The sequence below is a fragment of the Haliotis rufescens genome, unplaced genomic scaffold (assembly GCF_023055435.1).
Source record: "Haliotis rufescens isolate VD_foot unplaced genomic scaffold, xgHalRufe1.0.p SCAF_7, whole genome shotgun sequence".
Lineage (NCBI taxonomy): Eukaryota > Metazoa > Mollusca > Gastropoda > Lepetellida > Haliotidae > Haliotis > Haliotis rufescens.
In genome coordinates, this window is record NW_025964361.1 from 43,252,697 (window position 1) to 43,266,100 (window position 13,404).

At 35.7% G+C, this 13,404-nt stretch overlaps 1 protein-coding gene across 2 annotated transcripts in view; it reads right to left on the reverse strand.

Annotated features, from left to right (window-relative positions):
• LOC124132679 (mothers against decapentaplegic homolog 5-like) overlaps window positions 1-13,315 on the reverse strand; it is a 31,925-nt gene extending 18,610 nt beyond the window's left edge. The window contains exons 1-2 of one of the 2 annotated variants that reach the window (XM_046496731.2): window positions 13,124-13,315; window positions 9,323-9,740 (exon numbers count right to left, since the gene is read on the reverse strand). In XM_046496731.2, coding sequence (XP_046352687.1) covers window positions 9,323-9,728 — 406 coding nt within the window. In that variant the 5' untranslated portion in view covers window positions 9,729-9,740; window positions 13,124-13,315. Of the gene's footprint in view, window positions 1-9,322; window positions 9,741-12,993; window positions 13,013-13,123 lie in introns of those variants that run through there. The other variant, XM_048387978.1, reaches the window with a different exon arrangement.
• Window positions 13,316-13,404: the final 89 nt, after the last annotated feature.

The window sequence follows — 13,404 nt, forward strand, 5'->3', positions numbered from 1 at the left end:
CACAACATGAAAAACATTTTTTTCAGAAAATCCACATATTCTTTTGTACAGAAAATGTTCGCTAAAATTTGAAAAGAATCTATGCAGTAGTGTTTAGGTTATAGGTTACAAAAATGTTTCAGTAAAACAATTCAAAGTCAAAAAATGAAAAAAGCTGTAGTTTTTCAGAATATCCAAATAATGAATCAAACCTCGCACTGCACCTCTCCTCCATTTATAAAAAGTGTTCACCAAGTTTGAAAAGAATATGTGGTAGTTTTCAAGTCATGGGTCCAACAAAAATATGTCCTTGGGAGGACGAACAGATGGAATTCCTTGGTATAACAACATATATCCGCCTGTTAGGTCGGGGTATAATAATCAATTCAAAACTGCATAAATGTAAGCAGGGAAACAAAAAACAAGGAAAAAAGTGTATTATTTAATTTCCCAATTACCTACTTCTTCAAATTCATTACTCTAGACTAATGACTGGGAACAGTCACCTTAAGGACGACATGGCAGCACATCACATTAAGAGATTTATTGAACACACACCATAAATAATAGTTTTCAGCAAATTTAATGACTGGTGTGGTGCCAGAAAGACTTGCATACATTCTTCCTCAAGCTTCTCAACCTTTGATCCTACTGATGCATTACTGCATAATTGTCATCAGACTCTTCCTAAATGCCCAAAGGCAAAATAGGAGTGTCAAGGTAAAAGAAATGCTTTCTGCTTGAAGCTACGATTAAGTCCAATAAATGTTGTTATATACCTACATGGTTTATGAGTACAGTCCTCTACACATATATCTTGCTGGTGCCATCAAAATTGTAATGTCTCTGTTGTGCCATAAAGTTTGTATTTCTTTAAATAAACTTCACATCAACTGCAGACATTAGTCATTACTGAATAAGACAAACATGAAAATCTCAAGTAGGGATAACAATGGCTCAGCAAGGCATTTGGGTCTCTTTTCTCATGTATATGGTATTTCACTCCAGTGTGTGAGTCTGCTGACCTTATGTTCTTGAGGCCAAATATTTCTTTCATAGTCTTAATTCCATGTCAAATTTCTAAATTTAAACAAAGACGCTATGTGAAAAATAATGCAGAATAATCAAGAAACATTGCCATCTAAGTGAGCGAGCGAGCGAATGAGTTGGGCGTAACACCTCTTTTAACAGTATTCCAGTTGTAAAACAGCATATTTCTATCAAAAGACAACCAGACAACTTGAAAAATTTAAATAAGTTTCACAGACATATTTACACTTTCACAGGGGTTAATAGAAAGTAAGTAAAATTGCTTGAAATTGATTACTAGTTTTGCATCTTTAGGTTACCAAAGAGCTATCATGTTTTAGATATTTGGTAAAGCAAAAATCAGTGCAAAGATGACAAAATTGAATTTCCAGAAAAGAAACAAAATCCAGTGAGCGAAAATAAAAAGCAGCTTTTTGCTAAAAATGGTATTTTCGAGTTACATGTATTTTCAGTAGAGTTAAGTCTTACAATATGTACTTGGATAAGCCGATCTCACCAGAACAGAAACATTTCATTTGACTTGGGGATACTCATTTGTGCCTAAAGCTGAAGGGTTAGTCTGTCAAACAGACCCAGAAACAAATATATCCAATGCATCCCAAGGAAGTCAAGCATGGACAAGTCTAGATAACTGCAGTTTCAGGAAAACTGAGAGTTTATTTGAACCTCTTTATTATGTTTTTTTCTTTCTCTTAAGATAATATAACAACTGTTTTTTCTGTAACATATTTTTATTTAAGAGACTAGATGATAGTTTACTGAAAGCTGTAAAATAAAAGTTATTTTAAGGCTACCCTAGCTTATCTTGTACAAACATGGTATTACAGAAGAAAAGACAAGGCGCACAGGGTTGATAAATGAAATTACAAAATGCTTCTCTTTGCCTTAAAATTATTTTGTTATTTCATAATTCATATGACTTACATTACATATAATGGTAGGTTCACAAGCTATTATTTGAGGTACAAATTCAAATTAAGATCTAAAGATGATCTAATTTCATTTCCTCAAAATAAGTGAATATTGGTACAGTATTTCAGTTCCAATGAACTTTGGAAAACCAAGTGTTATGCTGGGCACAGACATTTACCATTTTGGTGAAACTACATGCACAGGCTTGTGCTGACAGACCAAGGATCACACCTAAATCCAAAGCTACAGGACACAACTTAGCACAGTGAGTTGATACATCTTAAATGACTGGGAGAGGGACAACTGCTCCCCCAATTGATGAGAAATGATAGTTTTCAATTTTCAAACAATAAACACAATAAGAAAACATCCAACTCTGGAAGTTGTTATCCATAATGTTGTATGTATTCTTATTTACTCCCCAACGTCTAGAATGCCCATCAGACATAAACACAATTATTTGTTTACATGTAAATAAATTTGATCAAAAGGAACCCTTTTAAAAATCAATCTTAGAAATTTGTTGCAAGTATCTAAACTACTATTTTGAACACGAGCATGTCTTTGACCCATGCTTCAGAGCAAAGTGAAAATATGATCTTTGAGTGTTAGAAATTAAAGGGGTCCTTGTCATATTCCTAACATTAAAACTTGAATATTTAGGGGGTCCCCAGATTACCTCATTTGAAACATCTGTACTCACAACTGTTTCTTGAACATTTCTATTTGTTTCATAACAGTTTCATAAAATGTTCTTCAACTCAAAACATATCCGTTTTAGTGACACGAAATACCGGTAAGCCTTAATCACAGCTTGTCCTTACAGGGAACTAGTTCTTTGTCAATTCAGTTTATCGAAGCATCAACAAGACTGGAGTTGGCCGCTCACTAGAACCTCAAGATTTTGAATAAAACTTTCTCAATAAAAGTAGTCCTAGTCTGATGACATTTGTCAAATTATGACAGCCAGAACATAAATATTCCCCACTTTGATTCAGTGTCTACATTTCCAATACTTTGGGTAACAGGATCAAACCCCTTGCCTTAACCAATCTCTTATATCAATTAGATATTGACCCGGACTGCCACAAAACGCAGTGGTTCCTTGTCTCATGGTGTACCTTTGTTCATGGAGGCAGGCGAAAAGACTGGCGACTCAGGGACGCACACCATTAATCTTCTACCAAACAATTAGATAATTACAGCGTCTGAGACCACGATAAACACCAATACACCGTTTCTTGGGAATCACTAACTTGATTAAAAAGGCAAAGGAGAGCTCACTGAACATTTGGTGTCGTAATATGGACTTCCATGTGATCTTTTGTGATTTTCTTCTTTGCTCCTTCTTGATGATGTGATCAATTATCGAAATGAAATTTTAAGTCTTTTCAGCTCTTGAGACTTTACTAAGCATGTTGAATGAAGACAAAAAAACATTCTGATCCATCTTCACTTAATTTTATTTTTTCATTAATCCTGATCCTGCCGACTAAAAAACTTATTCCAAAATAGTAAACTACCAGTAAAACCAGTGTTCCTCACCGAATACCACAAATAGATGGTTCCCCGCACAATTTAGACTAGATGTCCCTCAGTAGTTTTGTTAGTAAAATAACTATCATCTGTACTTTTGCCATGAGAATCTCATCATTTTTATTCACTGCTAACTTACAAGTGCAATTATTATTTTCCTGAAATCACCACAGGGCAAAACATTGAAGAATTGCTGAATGATGTAATAAAAAAAGATTTACTTATAAAAAATCTTTCAAAACATGTTAACCATAAAATAAATCATTTATTTATCATGAACTCAAACAGACCTCAGCTCAAATCATACAGGTTCATGAAATCATACAGCTTCAAATATCACTCAAATCTGACCTATTTCATTGCCCTTTTGAACAGAAACCTAAAACTATCCAGCAATGATTGAATTATACAGCAAGAAATCAATAAAACACAATTTCTTGAATCATAATGACCCGCCGCTCGTACCACTGTAGTATTAGTCATCCTAGTTACAGATCTTCAGCTCTTGTAGTGCTCAGATCAAACTGTTTAGGATGTACATAGACTTGGTCTGTCTTTGTACAAAGAAAAACGTAAGGAAAAGTGCGTAATGTTTGATGTAAAATATTCTCCATGGACTAGTATCTGGAAATCTGGTTGTATTCAAAATGAATACCATATTCTTAAACATATTAAAGTACGAGCATAAATCGAAATGGAAATGAATAAGTTGCATTCAAGGCATAACTAGCTCCTTATCTTTCATGTTCAGAAACTACCTGGCTCCTCAAAAAATAATTCAGACTGACATAATGTAGAATTTCCCTTTTTCATGTGAAATTTGATAATTTATCGTACTGGAGATGCTTCTGATCAATAGTTAAAACTAACATGGATGTCGCCACTCTGGTTTATCACAAACAGTTTTAACAAATATTCATTCATCTTAGTGGCTCCTTGAAGTATTCATGCAGTGCCACTTGGCTCAAGAAACTTTTTAAAAACTTTTTATATTTTTAGAAATATTATGGCCATAATACAGCAAGTGCCCACCTCGTACAAAAAGCTTTTGTGTTTCTTATTCAAGATAAGGTCTTCTGTATCTTTTCCAGTAGATTTTACTATGAACATATGGGTTGTCATAAACATAATTTTCTTGCTTTGTTGTCTAATGGATGATGCTGCACTAAGCTAAATATTATGGCTAAAATTTACTAGAAGAAACTTACAAAAGAATTTTGACTAGATAAGGGCCTTGTTCTAGTCACTGACTGCTTTGAACCAATGGGGGTAAAAGAATCTGGGTCTTAAAATATGCAAGCAAAACTGCCCATTCTTGATTATCCAGTGGACTTTGTCTCAATTCTGTTATGATAAACACCCTGGACCCATTTGCCACCATAGATTTGTTTTGAGTCCGTTCAAATGACAAGATGCTATATATTGATGTCCAGTCCAATTACACTGTGCCGATATCAGTTACAAGTATTTGACTTGACTTTTGTGTGCTGTCTCAAAAACAAACAGAATGTCTTGTAGGATAAGGACTTTGCCTCCGCTTGTCTTACTACTCAGAAAAATACCTTTTCCAGCTAAATGTTAATAAATAACAGTCTACTGATTCACTTAACTCTATCAGGGGACAGCTCATACTGAGCCGTGATTTTAAATGCAGATTAATGCTAACTCGTGTTCAGTATTTTGATTGGTTGTTGATTTCCAGCTGATGAACGAGAGAAGTTAATGATAGTACAAGTAGAGATGGAGCTTGTGATGTCACTTCCATGAAGCTATGGTGGCAAATGGGAACTACCCAAACAACTATCATAGAAACAGTGTTGGGAATCGCTCAAGAAGTCACGATCAATCATCACCATTAGGTACAGAAATAATGCTTGACAATAAACACCCCATGTTCTTCATGTTTAGTCTTCTTGCTACTCATAGCCCTGTTATCATCTAGGGTGGTATACATCACAGTGATAAGATAAAGAACAAACTTTGTCATAACTTGTTGAGCTAAAAAAGATCAGACATCATGATGGATCTTGGAGACCTAATGACTACACAGCGATAAAAACATTTTATAGTCAGAACAGCACTCTTTAATATATAAATCATAGAAAGGCCCCAAAAAGTGTGTGTTTCCATTATCCTGAGCCTCCAGGAAACCATATTAACACCTTTTCAAGACTTTATTTCTTAAATTTCTAGTGCTTTGTCAGGCTTGTTAAAAACTCTGGGAAGTCTTGCAATACTAACTTTCAAAAGAAAACAATGATACAAAGCAATGTAAAAAAATTTCGACATTTTTTAACCAGATTTGGTTACAAAATAAAGGAGAGGATGATAGAACGTCAGCACACGGATACCAGCAGCTAGACTTCTAGGAGACTTGCAGCAAGCCTAGATACATATCAGCAAGAGGACTGCAGTACATCACACTGATATCAATCACCTGTCATACATGGGATGACTTCATCACCAGGTTCAGTCCACAACTAGACTAAACATTCAGCCTATGTCCCCTCTCACAACAATTTGAATATCTCCCACTAAATAACCCATGACTCAACAACAATAAATTGCTAAAACTAATGAACGTCAGGTGGTGTTGGCAGCAAGTTAATTGTTTTCTCGGCAGTGCGATGACATGACTGAGCAGTGCATGGGTGCATACCCACTTGTTCTGCTTGTCACTGTCTACCATTGAAATCTGGAATGCAAGATGCTGCACATGTGGTTCCCAGTTTGACACATTACAAATACCACATGTGTATTTTACTTATGATTGGTCATTAGGTTATTAGGATAAGGAAGAAACCAAACTCAATCTGAAATATTATCATAGTTCATTTTCAGATAAAATCCATTGCATGCATCTTGATCTCAAGTTCATTGGAACTACACAACTTTCTCAGCCGTCGCCAAATAATAACACAAGCTCATAAAAACAAACTTCTACATTTTCCAAGGATATGGTAACATGCATTAGGTTAAGTAAATCATGGCCAGAGTTTCTGAAATAGAAGGACAAAAAGTTGTATTTCTCTGATATGGAGGTTCATATATTTTCTACTGGCGATTGATTGATCTCTTAAAATGAACCCAAAGGACAGTTGAGTCCAAGCCCCAACCTGTTTCTGTAACCTAGGCAAACCATAAGACTGAGGGCACAACTACAATGTTAGGAATTAAACTGTATTTGTGTATTGTGCTTGCTCCTGAAAAAACATTATGTTAATTGTCGGAAGGAATTGCCACTTGTGGTTAATGGGAACCATTAAAAATAACTATCTTTGCACATCAGAATGGAAGCAAAATAATCGTCTCGACATTTTCACTCCTTTAAATAAGTGACTAGTTTCTCAAAATGGATGGTCCAAGAAAACATTTGAATTGATATTTCTGAAATTATACTGATAGCGGAAAGGGTTCTACCTGAAGTGACAAAAGTAGGGGTCCCTGGGGCCAGTAATTAATTTTATGGGTCCTCGCAGGCAATATGAAGGTCTTTGTAAAGTAATGAAATGGTGTAGTGTACTGACAATCTGTACTTTCAGATAATTACTTGAGAGTGTGGAATGAATCAGTGATCATGTTGACAGTGGTCATGAGTGATGGATGAGTTAACAAACAACCATAACTGCTCTTGATGAGATGTTGGTACAATGAACATTATGAGGCGTCTCTTGGGATGCAGCATAATTTTTTTCTTCGCCCATTCTTTATTTTGTGCTTACTGATCAAACATTTTTGCGCCGCATTAAACCCTGCAATTGCATTACAGTGATAATGACATACTAACTTGCAAGAGTAATTACATTGTATCTCATAATTTTTAAACCTTTCAATCAATGGGAAGTTTTTCTTTCCTTTTCTCTTGGTGCAAAATAACACAGCATGGATCTCTTGCTTACCATATTAACACCACAAACTGGATGAACAGAAGACCAGCATTATACAAGCCTAAATGAAGTCGTTGGCTAATGAAAACCAGAAAGAATGTATAGATGGGATAGAAATTCTACAGTGCGAAAGTTTGATCAACAAATTACTTGTGTAATTATGACTGAGAAAAAATACAAAAACAACACTGCTTTGATGGTTGAAAGCTTGCAGGATTTCCTGTAAAGTGGTTTCCAATTAAATGTACCAAAGTCGCCAAGTGTGCTTTGTGTCTTACTTTGACCAAAACGTTTGGTTGATTTGTGTTTCATACGGAGATGTTTGCGCATTGAACTGGCAGAGGTCCCTGTGTACATCAATAGTACGCATGGTATGAACCATAAACAGCATTTTGTTTTCATTTTAGGCACATCAGGGTCAAAGGGTGACCATAGAGAATATTTCTTTTCCAATTCATCGGCCTACCGTGGACACATACACTGCTAACGAGAGTCCTTGTCAACAGGTTTAATTAAGAGTTATTCCCCTTCTGGGATATTTGTGTCTATGAAAACGGAATCGTGTCTATCTAATACCCAACTCTTATCAGGTACCCGTCACACCCCTTGTAAACATGTTAGTCCACACACCCAAACAAGCCATTGCACCAAAACTTACAGGTTAAAGAGAAAGACAATACAACTTTAACTGAATTCTAACTTGGAAATTACTCAATTCTGATTGGTCAATCAGAGTTATCGAATCACAAAAGAACACCACTGATTGAAATAGCTGACTTGACGTACGCATCTAACTCTTCATGGAATCTAATATTCATAGAAAAGTACTTCTTTCTCAGATATTGTCATTCTACATCTTTGAGACAAAATGACATATTTTCTTGAGTATAGTGGACACTTTTTCCGCACTATACATGCAACAATGAGCTTTGATGGTTTTTCCCCCCCAACGAAAAGACATTATTGTGAGCATGTAACACCAAATGCCAATATATTTGTTATAGTTTGACGATTCTACACTATTTCTCGCGATCATGTGCGCGGGAGCCTCGATGGTGACTGGTCAAACTGGTTCCATGTGAAAAATAATCAATGGCAATAGCGAACAGCTGCTTCGCTTAGGGTTATAATTATTTTAAATATATTTAGTAAAAGCTGAAACGATACAGCAAGGTCATAATACCATATGACACGTATCTCGATACATATGTAATGATACAATACATAAAGCGATACACATATTTACGCCAATTTGCGTGGAAACTTGACTAATAATTTTTGGAGCATGTTCTGAAGGAAAAAACTGGCTGTAGACACTTGTTCGTACCTGCTATTTTCAGAAGTGAACATGGAATGCAAATTACAACACATTGCTGGGGGGGGGGGGGGTTGTCATTAAACCAGTAGTAAGTATATTTTAGCAAAAGTATCGTCTTGTATTGATACAGAAGAAAACTTATTGTGTATTGTATCGCCGCGTGAAAACTTGTGATGAAAACAATGTTTCACTTCACCCCTATGTACAGTGTGCTATGTGCTATCCTATGTGCCCACTTCACAGTGGCTTATGAAGTTGCTGTGCTACACTTTCAATGCCTGTTTATTTTTTAGCACATACAGCACATAAAATTAAACATTTGAAACATTACACTGCACCTTCAGTTCCAAATTCTGTTCGGGGTTAAACATACAGGTAACCCAGCTAAAGGTACATTCTGTGGTCCATTCTACAGACAAGTGGTCCCAGGATAGACTAAGAATACCTTCAATTTGTCAACTGCGAACATTTTCATATGAACAGATTATCAGTGTGCCAAATGAGAAAAGACATCAGTAATTTCTATCTTATTCAATCCATGTTTTTTTCTTGTAAGGAAAGCAGAAAACCAAGAAAACATATATAAATGTGGCTAACATGGGATACTCCCAACCAAACATTTTACAAAATATGGCATTACCTGGGCTTTCCACCCTCTTGTAATGGTACGGGTTGATACAGACTTCCTTCTGTTTGGCACTAAACGGATATTCACAGATTTCTAGTGGCTTCAGTTCATGGTGGCTCTGAAGGTCAGGCCATCGCCACACACGGCAGTATATAACATGAGGGAGGCCCTTGCGATGGGAGACTTGTAGTCGACCATCCAAAGATCTAGGGATAGTTACACATTTGCTGGCCTGTCCAGGGCAGCTCAAGGCCTTTTCCAAGTCCTCAAGAGCACCTTTCTTTTTCTTCAATTTCTTAACAAGAGAGTCTACTGCTTTTTCTGCCCATTTTTCCTCTTCATCGCCCTGTTTCCATCCAAGGAGACGCTTGACAGCTGGACTTGTGAATGAGAATATACTGGATAGTGGTGACGTCATGGTTGAACCAGCCTGTAATGAACAATAAACTGAATTAATTGGGTTTTCTTAGAGACTATCAAAGAATGAAATAGATGGCAGAGATGTATATAAACTGCAAAACATTTGTTATCAGTGGCTGCTTTTCAAGGAAGGAGTGCACTTCAGTATCTCATAGTTAGTGCTGGGAATTGGTTGTAAAATCATGATTGACGACTGGATTACCCCCAACTGATTGATCATCGAAACTGATTGGTTAATGTAATTTTGTTTCAATGTTTTCAATGTCAAATTCAGTGAAACTAGACCCCAAACAAAAAACAAACACAAATACTTACTTCAGTGAATAATACTAAAAGGATTACAATATTCGAAAATTTGATATTCCACTTTCTCAAATTCATATGTCCATCCCCAATGAAATGTTAGCCATCCCTCTGTCATAAACCAAATTAAGAACATTCATTAACTGACTAATATTGCAAAATTGATCCTTGTCCTGACTGGTATCAATATCCAATTATCATAAGCTGCCTGACATATGCTGGTACAGGACATTAAACATAACATCCAAATATAAAACATACCAAATTCAAACACCAACCAAGACATCAGTCACTGAATATGATGAAGTACCACAATCCATGACTTTAGCCAATACTTCAAAGCCTGAGACAAGTAAAATTAAGCTCGGTTTCGCAAGCTCAGCTAGTATTTGAAAATTTACCAGTAACACTAAATTCTACTGGAAATGATGGTAAAAGCCAAGTTAGAGCTGGTGGTCAGAATTTTATCAAAACAGGTTGCTACTGTAATACAGGAACTTATTTTCTTTAGATGTCTAGACAACTCCTGCAATTCTATGCCCTAAACTGTGAATTATATGTCATCATAAAACATGTACAGTAGGTTTTACTGAATTCAAACACATTTGAGGTGCCTGACTATGTGCATTGAAAATAATCAAGTTCAGCTGACTTAATGGGCCATTTTAAACCCCAAAGGGACAATTATTTGCCACGACTTACTGTTGAACAGCCGCCCCTGGGAAAGCCTAGATAAAGCCTTGTAATACACATAATAAATATACAAGCATGTCACAAACCAGTTATATGAATCCTGTTTCACATTCAGAAGCTCAGAGCTACAACACTCTGGCAAAATCTTTATGAAAAGGTTCATTATTAATTGACATTCGCTTTTCAAAGGTGCAATCTCATGAAAAGAGTAAAGTTCTTGCCCAGTAATGACAGTGATGTCTGGCAACAGTCCAAAGCATGTCATGATGATTCATTATTCTTGTTCCATCCTCTACTGGCATTTAGAAAGTTTAAGGTGAAAGTAGTATTTCATGATGAAAGATCATTAGAAGTAGAATGGCAAAATTACATATCAAACATATAATCCAGCTGCAATATTGGGTGGTAAATGTAATTTTCATTTAGATAACAAGATGACTATAGTACTACTAGGATTCTTAGAAGTTAGAAGTCATTTCAGGGCAGTGTTCAATTTTACATTCCACAAGGGAGTCATTTGGTCCAATAGGTTTGTCACAGTTGTGTGTTGAATCTGCAGAATACCTAAAACTTTGAACAATAGAACCCCTACATATTCATGATTAATTTTAAACACTGGTTACTCATAACAATTAGTTCTCTTGTCAGACACTAGCTAAAAAGAACAAGAAGCATATTACCAAAACTAGATACATTGAAGTGGACGAGAACATATATCATACACATATCAGCTGTGTATTGATCAGAGACAGTTTATTTACTCATGTGGTCAGTATATTAATACATTGTGTTAGGAATAACTTAAAACATTCATATTTACTTTAAGGGAAGCAACTAATGATTAATAATTTGTTACATAGGTTTTACTATTTAATAACCTTGAAATATGAAAAAGATACTTTGACATACAAGAATGCAACAGCCTTTTCTCATAAGCTGTGAATTCATGTTAGAATCCTGATCAATTAAACAGTACTGAAGGTCACCTGGCAAGATATCTATTAAATTCAGTACATAGAAAATAGCTAATTTATTTGAGATGTACATCCACAAAAACAGTTGCCTGATACCAAAACAGAATCATCTGGTTTCATCTTCAAATTCATAACTCCTATTCATTTCTCCCAAGTACTAATACTTTTCAACAATGATCAAACCTATTACTGTTTATAAATAACTGTGAATTATCCACATATGAAAACAAACACAACCTGGGCTACTGAGTGCAATGGTCTGGAATGTGATAAATCACCAATATTGCTCTCCAAATCATAATGTCACACTTCACAATTATGTCCTTAACAACACCTTGGTGAGTACACACTATGTACCCTGATAAACAGTATCACAAGTGCTAATTAACTAGACAGGAAATCATTGCTTGGTAATTGATCCCTGACAAACTGCTAATTGGTCAATTGACAGGCTCTGACGAGAACAGAATAGTAGAGCAGTGGGTTAGTGGAAGTCACAATGAACCATCAGTAATTAACTTAGGCCCATATTGCACTGGATGTCAAATTAGTGCTCTTACTGTTGGCAATCAAACCTGTACTAGTGTAATGAGGGAAATCCTGATTCATTCAAACACCTGACCTTCAACTTCTACCCTGTGGCATCAATAAAGCTGCTAACTCATCTAACTGGTAACTGATAACTATACAATACATCTTTCCTGACATCATTATGAATACTTTAATAAGGCAGATACATATGAATACACCTTATAAATAGGCCCTACATATCTAAATTTTTAAACATCATGTTGTGTAAACAATGCAACCAAGTTACCAGCTGGTAACATGTAACAATGTAAGAAATACAAATAACAAATTATGATAATCTCTACAGTTCCCTTGTCTTTTAATGACTCATTTTGTAATAAATTAACAAACTTTTGCTCAAATTTCTCATTTCTGTAAATAATGACAGGAATTACAACGGTCATTCAGTATATTGACATTTTGGTACCATTCACAAGCCAGTACAGTAAACAAGAATAATATTATAAGTTGCATGCGGCAAAGTGAAAATCTAGGACTTTACTGTTAAATGGTGGAAACTTCAAAATTACATAAATGCATGGTAAAACTTGAATCCACGCCCTCTCTAAATGATTCCATTACATTTTGTATATTACTTTCTACAGCAAAATGAAGTTGCAAATTATTTTTCGGGTTTAATGAAAGAATCTGCAGTATAAGAGGCTTATTCCCTTGAGTTTAAGTACATTTCCTAACAGCTGTAAATAAAACCGAACAACTTACGATCTTTCGCAAGAGAATGTGACAGATCAATGCAATGCACACACATTGCTCCCCACGATGTTGCGATTTTTCACGATCGAAAACATGGCGATAAGGCCAAATATCTGTCGAAAGAAAGTGAAAATTTTACCTGATATAATCCACAAGTAGGTCTGGTTATCTTCTGATTATATATACTAAATTATTCAGAACCCCTTGAGCTGATTCTAGGGCGGGAAACGCCACTCATGAAATTTTTCCATCAAAATTAGTCGCAGGGCAAGCTGAAAATTTCTTTGCTATTGTAAGTGGCGACAGTCAGACGGGAAGCAGCAGCAACGAAATGTAGGCCGACATATTAATGCGCGCCTCGTTTTCACTTGTACTTCCTGTTTGTTATACAAATTTATTGCGCAGCAAATACACTTTTGT